Raw genomic sequence first — 14,650 nt, 5'->3', positions numbered from 1 at the left:
TTGTTGGGCCTCCGAGAGGCTTTGTGACACTGGATCTTAGGCACCCCCTCAGCCCCACCACGGTGGGAAACACTGACTTCCAGGTTTTTGGCTACCTTGAGATTTTATGATTCCATGAAAGCGCTAAGCTCGTCATCATTGAAAATGGATCACTAGGGGGCTACCCTGGTGGCGCAGTGGTTGAGAATCTGCCTGCCAATGCAGGGGACACGAGTTCGAGCCCTGGTCTGGGAGGATCCCATATGCCGCGGAGCGACTAGGCCCGTGAGCCACAATTACTGAGCATGCGCGTCTGCAGCCTGTGCTCTGCAACAAGAGAGGCCGCGATAATGAGAGGCCCGTGCACCGCGATGAAGAGTGGCCCCCACTTGCTGCAACTAGAGAAAGCCCTCGCACAGAAACGAAGACCCAACACAGCCATAAATAATAAATTAAAAAAAAAAAAAGGATCACTAGGGCCTGGAGGATGATTTTGATATTATAATAGTTTTACTGTTCTAAAACCCCAGATTTGGGACTTCCCTGGTGGCGCAGTGGGTAAGAATCCGCCTGCCAATGCAGGGAACACAGGTTCGAGCCCTGGTCCGGGAAGATCCCACATGCCGCGGAGCCACTGAGCCAGTGCACCACAACTACTGAGCCTGCGTTCTAGAGCCCACGAGCCACAACTACTGAGCCCGCGTGCCACAATTACTGAAGCCCGCGTGCCTACAGCCCGTGCTCCGCAATGAGAGAAGCCACCGCGATGAGAAGCCCGCGCACCGCAACGAAGAGTAGCCCCCCACTTGCCGCAACTAGGGAAAGCCCAGGCGCAGCAACGAAGACCTAACGCAGCCAAAACTAGATTAAAAGAAAAAAAACAGATTTGGAGCTGGAATGCTTCAAGAAATCTCTACTTGAGGAGCTGAAGACAAGACAGGTGGTCCTCCAGGAGGGGTGGGGACTGGGAGTACGTTATTGTTGTTCACACACCTGTGAGTTCTGCTTCTTTGGTGTTTTCGTCAGTGTGACTAACGAAAATGCTCTTTGTTCTCTGTTCCAGAGTCAGAGAAATCCCTGCCACGTGGCACACAGATGTACAACTCTGGGCAAAGGTTTCCACAAATACCATTTCTTCACTCCAAAGTCCATCTATGTGTTTTCCCTGAAATACAGAATGCTGCATGTCTGTCTGCCGGTCTCTTATCCTAGGAGCCTCAGCAGCAGAGGCAGAAGGAGCTCCTATAACTCTGGAGATAAAATACTGGCTCACACAGGCTGACGCTGCGTAGGGGCACTCATGGACTTTATTTATTCTTTATTCAAATGGACATAGTGTCTGCGCTGACAGAGGCAGCCTAGAAAAGAGAAACTGTGTCTATTGTAACTTTTACTTAAGTGGTGTAAATGAAAAGATCATCACCCAAAGATTTGGTGAGATTTCCATTCAGAGAAAGAGAATGAGTTCAAACAAACAAAAGAGGACAAGATCTGGGATTAGGTTTGATAAGGTCTGAAACATACAAGGAAGGAAATAAAATTTCTGATTCCATACCTGGGGGAGAAATCAGAATTTTCGATGGCTATATTACCCTGCCCCCACCCACCTCTCCCATGAAGAGAGGCAATAGGGAGGTGCTTGAATTCTTTCAGGTCCTATGGGTGTCACTGAGTAATTCGTTTCTTAAGTGTCTCAAATAAACATGGCTGAAATAACAGATAAAGCTCATGTGGGAGCCCAACTGGGGGGAGTGCATTTCTGATGTCCAAAGTCCATGTGACAATGCCATCTGAAAAACATGTGACTTGAAGCCAAAGCAATGACACTAAACCCACTTGAGTGAGCAATTCTGTAAAAGGCATCCATCTTGGAGCCCAGCCCAGACATTAGTGAAACTCAGTATTGTACGACAATCTGACTTACCACAAGGTCTTACGGCAGAGTCCAGGTATGGTGTTAACCTCTGAATCACCTAATCTGGGAAGGAGCCAGCTGGCTTACAGAACTCCTGAAATTGAAACACTACCAGAGATGGGAAAGTATGCATGCCTTAGTAACTCTGATAAGAGGCTCTCAAAAACGGAAAACCACACAATGGCCAACAATGTTTTAGTTTCTGAGAAGTTCCTTGTCTAGTGGGGAAAGCAGATAAAAAAATAAAAAGCTTAGAAAATAATTCAAGTGTAATAGTAAGGGTAGGTCCAGGGTGCTGTCAGACACACAAGAAGGACACCTCATCCAGCCAGATGGTAAGGGCCAGGGAAGGCTGTCACTCTGTCTAGTTATAAGAAATTCAGAGTACATTTGATATGTCTTGTCTTGAAGATGACACTTGTCCTCCAAGTAAATCAGACTCTCCCCAGAACCATGCCAGAGGACTTAGCTCTTCTCATAAAAGCTGTATGTATTTATTCATCTGCATCCTTGGTGAACGGAAGAAAGGTCAGAAATGTGTCAATGTTTAGACATAGGCCAGTGCTACTGCTTTTTAACCTATGGTCCACAGCCTTGTCAACTGAGTTATTGAATTAATATTCCTCCCTACGTGCTTTTCTTTAAAAATCCTGTTCTTTCATGTCTTCCAATCTGAGTGCCTACTTCTCTTTACATGATTTTTAACAAATCTCTACCTAACCACTTGGACAAACTATTTAACTTCATGTGACCTTATTTATTCTGGAAGATAAAAGCATAATTGCCTTAGACAAATTTTTTTTTAGTTTACATTATGCAAGACTTCATCTCACTTGATATTTGCTATTTTCCCTTCCCCATCTTCTGCATACTTCCAGGAGGTCTCCTGAATAGTCCGTGCCCAAGCAGCATAAGCCTAGGAGTTATTTTCAGTATCAGGTCTCTGTTTATAACTAAATACCTAGAAACATTTCCATTTCCTGTAAAGTTATCTGAGTCAGGTGAGCTGAAAATTGGAGAATGGGCTCTATCTGGGCTGCCCGGAGAGCTCAAGGCCCTAAAAGTGAATGTCGTCTTCTAACTGCCTGACAAAGCTGTTTATCATTCCTGGCTTAGTACTTTACATCCAGGACAGGGTCTGACCAGCCTGAATCGTGACAAAATTAGGCTGCATATTGGAAACTTCGTATCCTTTTCTCTTTTCTCACTGGCAATATTCATGTGTCCATTATTCCTCTGGACTAGAGAGGCCAAAGGAGCTCAGGAATGACAACGGCTGGGCCCTTTCAGTTGCAGGCTGGGATTACGCCATGGGTGTCCTCCGGATGCACTCTCTGTCTTATGGTGGGTCTCTAAGAGTGGAATGATTTGTTGTTCAGTAAGGGCCATACTCAAGGATTTTATCCTGAGTTTGGACACAATGCAGGGTCACGTTAATTACCTTGGAAATGAGAGTGGTGGTAGCCAGTGGAGAGGCTATTTTGGAATAAGACAGTAACATTATCCAAAGCCACTTCCAGTTCTAAGATAAATATGCACCAATTGATAGAACATGCAGATTTTTCTCATTAGATCTGCTAATGTAGTGAATTAAATGGACAGAGTTTTTAACAGCTCTGTTGAGATATAACTCGCATACCATACAATTCACCCAATTAAAGCAGACAACAGTTTTTAGAACAGTCACATAATTGTGCAGCCATCACCACAATCTAATTTTAGAATATTTTCATCACACCAAAGAGAAACCCTGTTATCCATTAGCCATCACCATCCAATGTCCCCATTTCCCTCTCAGGCCTAAGCAACCACTAATCTACTGTCTGTCTCTATAGATTTGCCTATTATAGACATTTCATATAAATAGAGTCATATAATATATGGTATTTCATGACTGGCTTCTTTCATTTATCATAATGTTTTCAAGGTTCATCCTGTTGTGGCATCTAACAGGGCTTCATTCTTTGTTATTGCCAAAAAATATTCCACTGTGTGAAAACACCACTCTTTGTTTTATTGATTCATCAGTGGTTGGCATTTGTATTATTTCTACTTTTTGGCTATTATGAATAATGAGACTATGCCTCATTATTTACAATAGCTAAGACATGGAAACAATCTAAGTGTCTATCAACAGATGACTAGATAAAGAAGATGTGGCACATATACATACAGTGGAATATCATTTAGCCATAAAAAAGGAGGAAATCCTACCAATGTGACAACATGGATGGACCTTGAGGGCATCATGCTAAGTGAAATAAGGCAGACAAATACCATACGATCTAACTTATATGTAGAATCTAAAACAAACAAACAAAAAAACTCATAGAAAAAGAGATCAGATTTGTGGTTACCAGAGGTGTGTGTGGGGGGTGGATTGGATAAAGGGGGTCAAAAGGTACAAACTTCCAGTTATAAGATAAGTAAGTACTAGGGATGTAATGTTTAACATGACTATAGTTAACACTGCTACATGGTATGTATAAAAGTTAAGAGAGTAAATCCTAAGAGTTCTCATCACAAGGAAAAAAAATTTTTTTTCTCTTTTTCTTTTTTTTTTGGTATCTATATGAGATGATGGATGTTACCTAAATTATTGTGGTAATCATTTCACAATGTAAGTCAAATCATTATGCTGTGTACCTTAAACTTACATAATGCAGTATGTTAATTATATCTCAATAAAACTGGAAAAAATGCAGCTATGAACATTCACGTTCAAGTGTTTGCACGGACGTATGTTTTCACCTCTCTTGGGTATATATCTAGGAGTAGAATTGCTGGGTCATATGGTAACTCTACGTTTAACCTGTTAGGAATTGAGAAAACCAGACAACAATGGGAGTTTTTCCTAAGAAAATGTTAAGGACTGGCAATAAAAGGAGATCAAGGTTGGGACTGAAAGGGGCTATCCTCAGCCAGACTGCTCTAAGTCTGATAATCTGGGTATCAAAGGTAGTAACAAAAAATATTTCCTAGGCAACACAGAAAGCAAAACTGCAAGTAAACTTTCCAGTAGTCCTACCATCCCAAGATTTTTTCTGATTCAGACAGGAAGGTAGGTAGATTTTCTATTCTTGTAAATTATTTCTACATGACATGTCTCAGAAGTACTTCAGGAGGAATTGTGTAGATTTCACTGTCTAGAGTCAGATCTGGATCTTATAAAGTTGTGCTGTCAAGTATGATGGCCATTAGTTACGTGTTATTAGTTAAATTGGCTTTTGCAATTAAGTTAATTAAAACAAAATAACATTTAAAATTTAGGTCCTCAGTTGTACTAGCCACACTGCAAGGGCTCAAGAGCCGCATGGGGCTCGTGGCTACGGTATTGGGCATTTCCCTCATTGCATAAAGTTCTATCAGACAGGATTGCTGTAAAGCAGAGCTTCTCAAATGGTGGTGATTTGATCCCACCCTCCAGCCCCCAACCCCCCACCCCCCCACCTCCCTCCACTCCCCTCAAGAAGTCTGGCAATGTCTGGAGACATTTTGTTTTTTTCACCTTGGGGAAGGGAGGGTGCTGCTGTATCTAGTGGGTAGAGGCCAGGGATGCTGCAGAACATTCTGTGATGTGCAGGGCCGCCTCCACAATGATTAGCTACCCCAGAACGTCAAAAGTTCCAAGGTTGAGAAACCCTGTTCTAAAGCAATGATGTCCAAACCTGGCTAGCTTTTTATCAAAAAATCAAAAGAATCACCTGGTCAGCTTTGTAAAAATTCATATGCCTGAGTCCCACCCCTAAGATTCTGGTTAAGGAAGTCTGAAGAGAATCCAGGAACCTGCGTTGTTCAAAAGCTTTCCAAGAGATTCTTATGGTTGGCAAGATTAAGAACTATTGTGTGAAAGCAGACTGACTCTGGGCTCTTAATTCAGAGGAAAATCACCTGGTAAACATTAGCAGTACGTCCAGAATAGAGTAATGGCTCCAAGGCCATTACCTCTTCTGTTTAATTGCTCCAATTACCTATTTCTCAATTAATGGGGTCATTAAGCACTCAAGACCTGCATTAATGTCCCTCCTCTTTAAAAAAAAAATTCTTTCATTCTGCATAAATCCAGTTTGCAAATGATTACCTCTTGTTAATTATTGTACACTTTCTGTTTACAAACAGAACAAATGACCTAGAAAATGTTTGGCAGCTCTCTGTGTTCATTGGTGTTTGATGAGAAACAGCTGAGCAAACAAGCACGCCAGCCCTATAGGTAGTATGGCACAGCATATTATTATCCATTCCTTTGCTACCAACTAAACACATGGAAGTGAAATTCATTTTAAGTGGTTTAAAGTTGCATACTTTAAGGTCAATATAATTCTTCTGAACTTAGAACAGTGTGAAAATGAATTAATTTTAGCTTTAAGGCATTTTTTCCTTTCCATTTTTCATCAGTCTGAAATAAATTACAAAAAGGGAACAGTCCCTGCTCTTAAGAAACTTAAAAGGTAGTAGCGGAAAATGAGACATAAACACGAGTATCTGTAAGAAAAAAAGATGTTAAATTATTTTGAGCGGGTACAAATTTGAGAGGAAGAGATCCTGAGAGATCTGGGAAATTTTCATGGAAGTAGCAGCATCTTCACTCATTCAATAAATGTTAGCTGGCGCTACCTCATGCTAGGTCCACCATATTAGGAACTGGGGCTAAGTAGGTGCAATCCCTTTATTCACAGAATTTCATTTCCTGGAGACTAATCAGTCAGTCAACAATTTATTGCGTGCCCATGGCGAGCCAACCATACAGACCAGCAATGATGATTCAAAGTGATCAGTGTTAACGCAGGGGAAGGACATGGTGTAATTAATTACTGGCTGGATTTCTATCACACTGAATCCTCCTTTCTAAGCACTGGCATTTCTCTGACTTCATTTGCAAGGCCAGTATCATAGGGCACGCACTCACCCTTAGCAATAATTTAACCATGACATTGAGTTCAGCAGCAGCTATTTAGTAACACGTTGCAATCATCTAGTGGATCACTAGTGTTAACTCTGGCATCCTCCAAGGAATGAGTTAACAACTGTAACTAAGAAACCACTGACATGATCCTCAGTTTAATACCTTTGAGGAAGTTGTGTGATACAACTAATAGGTATTGACTGTTGTCTGTAAATCTGGTAGCTACATCATGTGTGAGGTTATTCCGGAATATGATCACTATACAGCACACTTTGTTGGGTGATGTTTATAGCATGACTGACTTAATCCAACCTCAAAATAATTTTAAATTATAAAACATTTCAAACATATCAAAAGTATAGAAAATAATATAACAGGCACCTACAGGTACTCCCCATAACACCTAAAAGATAATAATATTTTTCTTTTTTTGCCTTCAGTTCCATCTCTGTCATTTTCTCTGGGACACAAATGAAATAAAACATTAAAGATATAGCTAAAATCCCCTTTGCACCCATCCCCCACACCCCGCCCAATTCCTTTAGGCTTCTTTTCTCCCAGGGAAAACTAGTGTCTTAAAGTTGATAAATTAGCATTCTAATACTTACGAGAATTCTAATTCTAAATAAGAATTAAAAATAAAATTTTTAATTAAATAATAAAATTTAAATTACAGATTTTTTTCTATGTATGCATGCATGAAGAATACAGATTGTTTAACATTTACACAAATGTACAATATTGTACATACCCTTTTGAAACTTATTCTAATTCAAAGTTATGTTTTCAAGATTTTTAGGTATATGTAGATTCAGTTCATTCATTTTCACTACTGGACAGGAGTACATTCATTCAACCTTATCTGTAGTTCAGGTCTCTTTTCCCCATAATATTTTATATTTGCCTTTCCTTTTTTTTCTTGATCAGTCCTGCAAGAGGTTGGCTCATAATATTCATTTTTTCAAAGACAGGAATTTATCTTTTATTTTATTTGCAGATGACATGATACTATACATAGAAAATCCTAAAGTTGCTACCAGAAAACTACTAGAGTTCATCAATGAATTTGGTAAAGTTGCTGGATATAAAATTAATATACAGAAATCTGTTGCATTTCTATACACTAAAAATGAATGAGAAATTAAGGAAACAATCCCATTTACCATCACATCAAAAAGAATAAAATACCTAGGAATAAACCTACCTAAGGAGGTAAAAGACCTATACTTGGAAAACTGTAAGACACTGATGAAACTGAAGGTGACACAAACAGATGCAAAGATGTACTATGCTCTTGGACTGGAAGAATTAATATTATTAAAATGACCATACTACCAAAGGTAATCTACAGACTTCAGACAATACTACGAAGCTACAGTAATCAAAACAGTGTGGTACTGGCACAGACACATAGATCAATGGAACAGAACAGAAATCCCAGAAATAAACCCACACACTTATGGTCAATTAATCTACAACAAAGGAGGCAAGAATATACAATGGAGAAAAGACAGTCTTTTGAATAAGTGGTGCTGGGAAAACTGGATAGCTACTTGTAAAAGAGTGAAATTAGAACATTCTCTAACACCATATACAAAAATACACTCAAAATGGATTAAAGACCTAAATGTAAGACTGGATACTATAAAACTCCCAGAGGAAAACATAGAACACTCTGACAAAAATCACAGCAATACTTTTTTGCATCTGTCTCATAAAGCAAAGGAAATAAAAGCAAAAATAAACAAATGGGACCTAATTAAACTTAAAAGTTTTTGCACAGCTAAGGAAACCATCAACAAAACAAAAAGACAATCTACTGAATGGGAGAAGATATTTGCAAATGATGTGACTGATAAGGGGTTAATATCTAACATATATAAACAGCTCATACAACTCAAAATCAAAACAAACAAACAAACAAACCAAACCACCCAACCAAAAAATGGGTAGAAGAACTGAATAGACATTTTTCCAAAGAGGAAGTGCAGATGGCCAACAAGCACATGAAAAGATGCTCAACATCACTAGTTGAGCATCTTTATCACCTCAGACCTGTCAGAATAGCTATCATCAAAAAGAACACCAATAACAAACGTTGGTGAGGCAATGGAGAAAACGGAACTCCCTTACACTGTTGGTGGGGATGTAAATTAGTGCAGCCACTGTAAAAAACAATAGGGAGATTTTTCCAAGAACTAAAATTAGAACTACCATATGACCCAGCAATTCCATTCTTAGGTGTATATCTGAAAAAAACAAAAACACTAGTAATTCGAAAAGATACATGCACCCCAATGTTCACAGCAGCACTATTTGCAATTACTAAGGTATGGAAGCAACTGAAGTGTCCATCAACAGAGTAATGGATAAAGAAGATGTAATGTATATAATGGAATACTACTCAGACATAAAAAAGAATGAAATTTTGCCATTTGTAGCCACATGGATGGACTTTGGAGGGCATTATGCTAAGTGAAATAAGTCAGATAGAAAGACAAATACTGAATGATACCACATGTGGATTCTAAAAAATACAACAAACTAGTGAATATTACAAAAGAGAAGGAGACTCACAGATATAGAGAACAAACTAGTGGTTACCAGTGTGGGGGGGTGGGGGGAGGGATAATATAGGGGTGAGAGAGTGGGAAGTACTAAATATTGGGTGTAAGACAGGCTCAACCACGTATTGTACAACATGGGGAATTGAGCCAATATTATATAATAACTGTAAATGGAAAATAATCTTTAAAAATGTATAAAAAATTGAAAAAGATTAAAATTAAAAAAAGATAATTATTTTAATAGATTTTAATTTCATTCTTACTTATGCCCCTCTTCTTTTATGTTTACACTGCCAACAGTTTTAATTCTACAGAATCATTAAATTTGTTTAGTTTCCACTTTTATTTTGAGGAATCTTCAATTACTTCACAGATATAGCATCAGCAATTATTTAAATTTATGCTAATTGCTTAATTAGAAGAGATTCGTTTCCTTCTCATTCTTCTGATCACAAATTCTGTTGGTTAAAGCAAATCAAACCATAAGGCCAGCCCAAATTTAAAGGGAAGGGAAATAAACTCTTCCATTCAGTTGTAAGATCTGCAGTCATTTTGCATTTTAACCCTTTTGGTACCTACCCACCCTCAGAAAATCAATGAACTCAATAGTGTGTCTTAAAATTGATGGTGTCTTAGAAGTGAGTTTGCTACATATACAGTAATGTCATCTTAGCTCACTCACACATTAATCCTCCATTAAAAACTATCGAGTACCTGTGTGCAATACACTGTAAGATAGATGTGATTCTGGTCCTTATCTAACTTACCTTAGGTCTATAGGCCACAGTCACAAGGTCCTGTTAATCTTATGTTCTAAATAATCTTGAATCTGATCCATCTTCTGTTTCCTACCTCCACTCTGGCTCAAGCCCTTATCATGCCTCACATCTGTTACTGCAAAAACCTCTCTCCCCACAAATCCATTTTTTCCATAAAACTCTGTGATTTGATTTCATCACTCCTTAAACTTAATTGGCTCATCCATCCATTCTAGGATGAAGTTCACTCTCTATAAAACATCATGCTCTGTCCTCTGTAATCAGGTCCCTGCTGCCCTTAGGCTGTGTCTCTGAACAAGCTTCTCAATTTACCACCACGTATCACTGATTTGAGTTCTCTGTGCATTTCATGTTATTTTTCTCTTCTTTGCCTTGGTCCGTATTATCCTGACATGCCACCATGTCCTCTGTCTCTGCCTGGCCAACTCCTCCTCATCCTTAAAGGTTTAATTCAGTGTCACCTCCTGGAGTTTAGGAGGAGAAAAAGAATTGGAGTTTTCAGGAAATATGATGAAAAGGGACTTGAAGGCTATGAGGATGGAGCTGGATGCCAGAATGAAGGAGAGCTGTGTTGGCAAATGGCAAAGGGCTGGGTGGAAAGGAAAGGAAGCTAGGGCTGTGATGGCAGGATGAAGCCTGGGTTTTGGAGAAGGAACAGGACAGGGAGCTCTGAGGGAGGTTGGGGAAAAGAAGAGTGTGGGCTTATGTGGGAAGTCTTAGCCTTCTAGTCATCCAGGAAGATGCCACGCTGAACCAGGATGGTGTTTCTGGGACCTGAGAGCAGATATAAGGAAATGGAAGCAAATGGTGCTCTTCTATTTAGTACTTAAAATTGTCTAGTGTATTTGGGAAAACATTTCAACAATATCGTGTTTAACAGCCACAAAGTAATCCGCTGTATGATCTGAATTCCTTATTGTTGAACCTTTACGTTGTTTCTAGTTCACATTATTATAAGCAAAGCTGTATGGAATGTCCCTGTCCCTGACACTCTCCCTAACTAAGGCCTTGACACTACTCTTAACACAGGCACTGACACTGCCCCTAAATAAGGCCTTCACACTACTCCTAACTCAGGCCCTAACACTACTCCTAACTCAGGCATTGACACTGTGTCTAACAAAATCCGTGACACTTCTCCTATCTCAGGGCCTTACAATGTCCCTAACTAAGGCTGTGACACTACTCCTAATTCAAGCACTGACACTCTCCCTAACTAAGGCCTTGACACTACTCTTAACAGAGGCACTGACACTGCCTCTAACTAAGGCCCTGACACTACTCCTAACTCCGGCACTGACGCTTAGAACTAAGCTAGATTTTTGCTCACAGCCACAATAATTTCTTTAAGGGACATGACTAGGGGTGGGAGAGTGGTTCTGGGAAAGGGGAATGCCAGGGCAAAGGATATAAACACTTTTAAGGCTTTGGATATGTAGTTTTTGAATTGCTCCAGTTAACACTTCTACCACAAGTCTATGACAGTACCTGCTCCCCGACGTCCTCACTAACACTGTGTATTTGAAAAAAAAAAAAAAAGAGGTCAGGTTTAATTGCATCTTAAGTAGAAAAGATATCTTACCTTAGGAAGCGACAGAATGACTGCAGCTGTACAGGCACAGAGAGTGAGATCACAAACAAGTCTGTGCTGCCTCCTGGTGGCACCTAACAAACCAGCATGACAGAAAACCCAGTTAACCTGAAAGGAGACTATCTGAACAAGTCGTCAGTTAATTTATTTAACGCTGAAGTTCTAGAAAGTGGGTGGCAGAAACACAGAAAAAATGGACCTGACTTTAGGATGTTGGAAAAACTAGGGGAAAAATATTCTTACCTACAGTATAGCACATGGCATGACATGCATGATACACTCAGAGATGATTTACTAAACTTAATGATAAAAGAAAATTAACGTTCAAATGGCGTGTTCTGAGGAGGGATCACGTGGAGCTTCCATGAAGGGGGTGATGGAAACGACTATATTTTATAGATTTTATATCTGCTTTTCCTACAAGATGGTGAAGGCAATGAGGCACACAAATTTAAGAGACTTGCCCAGTTCACAGTCTTCTAGAGTAATTGTTTCACTGAAAAGAACACTCTTAATAGTAGCTATGGACTCTGGATCTTAGACTGGTTTGGTGAAGCTGGGTTATTCTTACTTTTGTTTGCTTCCTATGTCCAAAACACTGTGTTCCCTATTAAGGACAAAAGAGGAAAGGAAAAGGGAAAGAGGTGCAACAACGAATGACACAGTTGTGGCCCTAATAGGAGCTGTTAATCCACTGCTGTTTTCCAGAGTTCCATTTTCTGCTCTGCTTACGTGTTCCAGGTAATCTCATCTACTCCCAGGACTGCAAATACCACCTGCACAGTAACGTATTTGTTCATTCAACCTTTCACTTAAAGATTCACTGAGGAGGTAAGACGTGGGGGCGGGCCGGGGCGGCTGTGGGTGGAGTGGCACCGGCAGCGGGTGCAGGAGCTAAGGGTCTCACTGCTGCTTCAGTGAAGCAGGAGGGTTTGCGCTTTCTGGAGCAAGAGCTGGAGACCATCACCATTCCGGACCTGCGGGGCCGAGAGGGCCACTTCTACTACAATATCTCTGAGGTGAAGGTCATGGAGCTGCAGCTGACATCCTCTGAGCTCCATTTCCAGCCAGAGCAGGAGCTGATGCTACAGATCAACAATGGCTCCTTGGGGCTGCGCTTCCGGAGACAGCTCCTCTACTGGTTCTTCTACGATGGGGGATATATCAACGCCTCCGCCGAGGGTGTGTCCATCCACACCTCTCTGCAGCTCTCCCGGGATCCCACTGGCCGGATCAAAGTGTCCAACGTCTCCTGCCAGGCCTCTGTCTCCAGAATGCATGCAGCCTTTGGGGGAACCTTCAAGAAGGTGTATGAATTCCTCTCCATGTTCATCACCTCGGGGATGCGCTTCCTCCTCAACCAGCAGATCTGCCCCGTGCTCTACCATGCAGGGACCGTGCTTCTCAACTCCCTGCTGGACACTGTGCCTGTGCGCAGTGCTGTGGACGAGCTCGTTGGCATTGACTACTCCCTCCTGAAGGATCCCGTGGCCTCCGCCAGCAGTCTGGACATGGAATTCCGGGGGGCCTTCTTTCCCCTGGCCGACGGCAACTGGAGCCTGCGCAATCAGGCGGTGGAGCCCCAGCTGCCCGAGGAAGAGCGGATGGTATACGTGGCCTTCTCTGAGTTCTTCTTCGACTCTGCCATGGAGAGCTACTTCCGGGCAGGGGCCCTGAAGCTGTCGCTGGTGGGGGCCAAGGTGCCCCATGATCTGGACATGCTGCTGAGGGCCACCTACTTTGGGAACATCGTCCTGCTGAGCCCGGCAGAGATCGACTCTCCGCTGAAGCTGGAGCTGCGGGTCACAGCGCCACCACGCTGCACCATCAAGCCCTCGGGCACCACCATCTCTGTCACTGCCAGTGTCACCATCGCCCTGGTCCCACCCGACCAGCCCGAGGTCAAGCTGTCCAGCATGACCATGGATGTCCGTCTCAGCGCCAAGATGGCACTCCGGGGGAAGGTGCTGCGCACACAGCTGGACCTGCGCAGGTTCCGAATCTACTCAAACCAGTCTGCATTAGAGTCGCTGGCACTGATCCCACTGCAGGCCCCTCTGAAGACCATGCTGCAGATCGGGGTGATGCCCATGCTCAATGAGCGGACCTGGCGTGGGGTGCAGATCCCACTCCCTGAGGGTATTGACTTTGTGCGCGAGGTGGTGACAAACCACGTGGGTTTCCTCACCATCGGGGCTGACCTCCACTTTGCCAAAGGGCTGCGAGAGGTGATTGAGAAGAACCGGCCTGCCAACACCAGGGACTCCCGAGCACCCAGTGCCCCGCCACCCTCCATGGCAGCTGTCTGAGTCCTCAACCCCGACCCTGGCAGCTGCATTCAGGACTCCACCGTCTCTCATCCCCTCCCTCACCCCGTCGCAGCCTCTAGTGTCCTCTAACCCCCAGTGCCACAGAGAAGATGGGGTTTAAAAATAAAAATTTAAAAAAAAAAAAAAAAAAAAAAAAAAGATTCACTGAGGAAAAACAATACATTCAGTATTATTTCTATGAGACTTGATGTTGTAGGAGAAACAGACATCAGTAGTCATACCAATAAATATATATTTACAGATTATAATCAGTAAGGGAAAAAGTCCAGGTTGCTGTGAGAAAATATAATTTAGTAGTTCAGTGGTTCTTCAACTTTTTCGCTGTCATACCATTAATGCTCCCATGTCTTTAATGACTGAATGATTGATTGAGGACTTGACTAAATTCTTCAATCTTCATTTTTTTTTTTTTTTAGTGCTAAAATTAGAGACTACTTGACTTGAATCATCTTTCTTAGTTTCTGGGAAGTTTCATAAAAAGGCCTTATCAAAAATGACCAAATTACGTGTGTTATTCTTTCACTTAGATGCGACTGACTTAGCAGATATACTCAGAAAAAATATTGTTAATTTCCACAATTTTTTT

At 41.6% G+C, this 14,650-nt stretch overlaps 1 protein-coding gene and 1 long non-coding RNA gene across 2 annotated transcripts in view; both read left to right on the top strand.

Annotated features, from left to right (window-relative positions):
* LOC103008555 (uncharacterized) overlaps nt 1-4,598 on the top strand; it is a 31,179-nt gene extending 26,581 nt beyond the window's left edge. The window contains exon 3 of the long non-coding RNA XR_451104.2: nt 1,043-4,598. This is a non-coding gene — a long non-coding RNA (uncharacterized LOC103008555). The remainder of the gene's footprint in view (nt 1-1,042) is intronic.
* Nucleotides 4,599-12,656: 8,058 nt separating this feature from the next.
* On the top strand, nt 12,657-14,159 carry LOC103008266 (phospholipid transfer protein-like). The gene has a single exon (XM_057558301.1). The coding sequence runs from the start codon at nt 12,763-12,765 to the stop codon at nt 14,041-14,043; it is 1,281 nt and encodes a 426-aa protein (XP_057414284.1). The 5' UTR covers nt 12,657-12,762; the 3' UTR covers nt 14,044-14,159.
* Nucleotides 14,160-14,650: the final 491 nt, after the last annotated feature.

This window comes from Balaenoptera acutorostrata, chromosome 12, assembly GCF_949987535.1.
Source record: "Balaenoptera acutorostrata chromosome 12, mBalAcu1.1, whole genome shotgun sequence".
NCBI classification, from domain to species: Eukaryota; Metazoa; Chordata; class Mammalia; order Artiodactyla; family Balaenopteridae; genus Balaenoptera; species Balaenoptera acutorostrata.
Note: the sequence above shows the minus strand (reverse complement) of the source record. Positions and strands in the feature narration are given on the sequence as shown.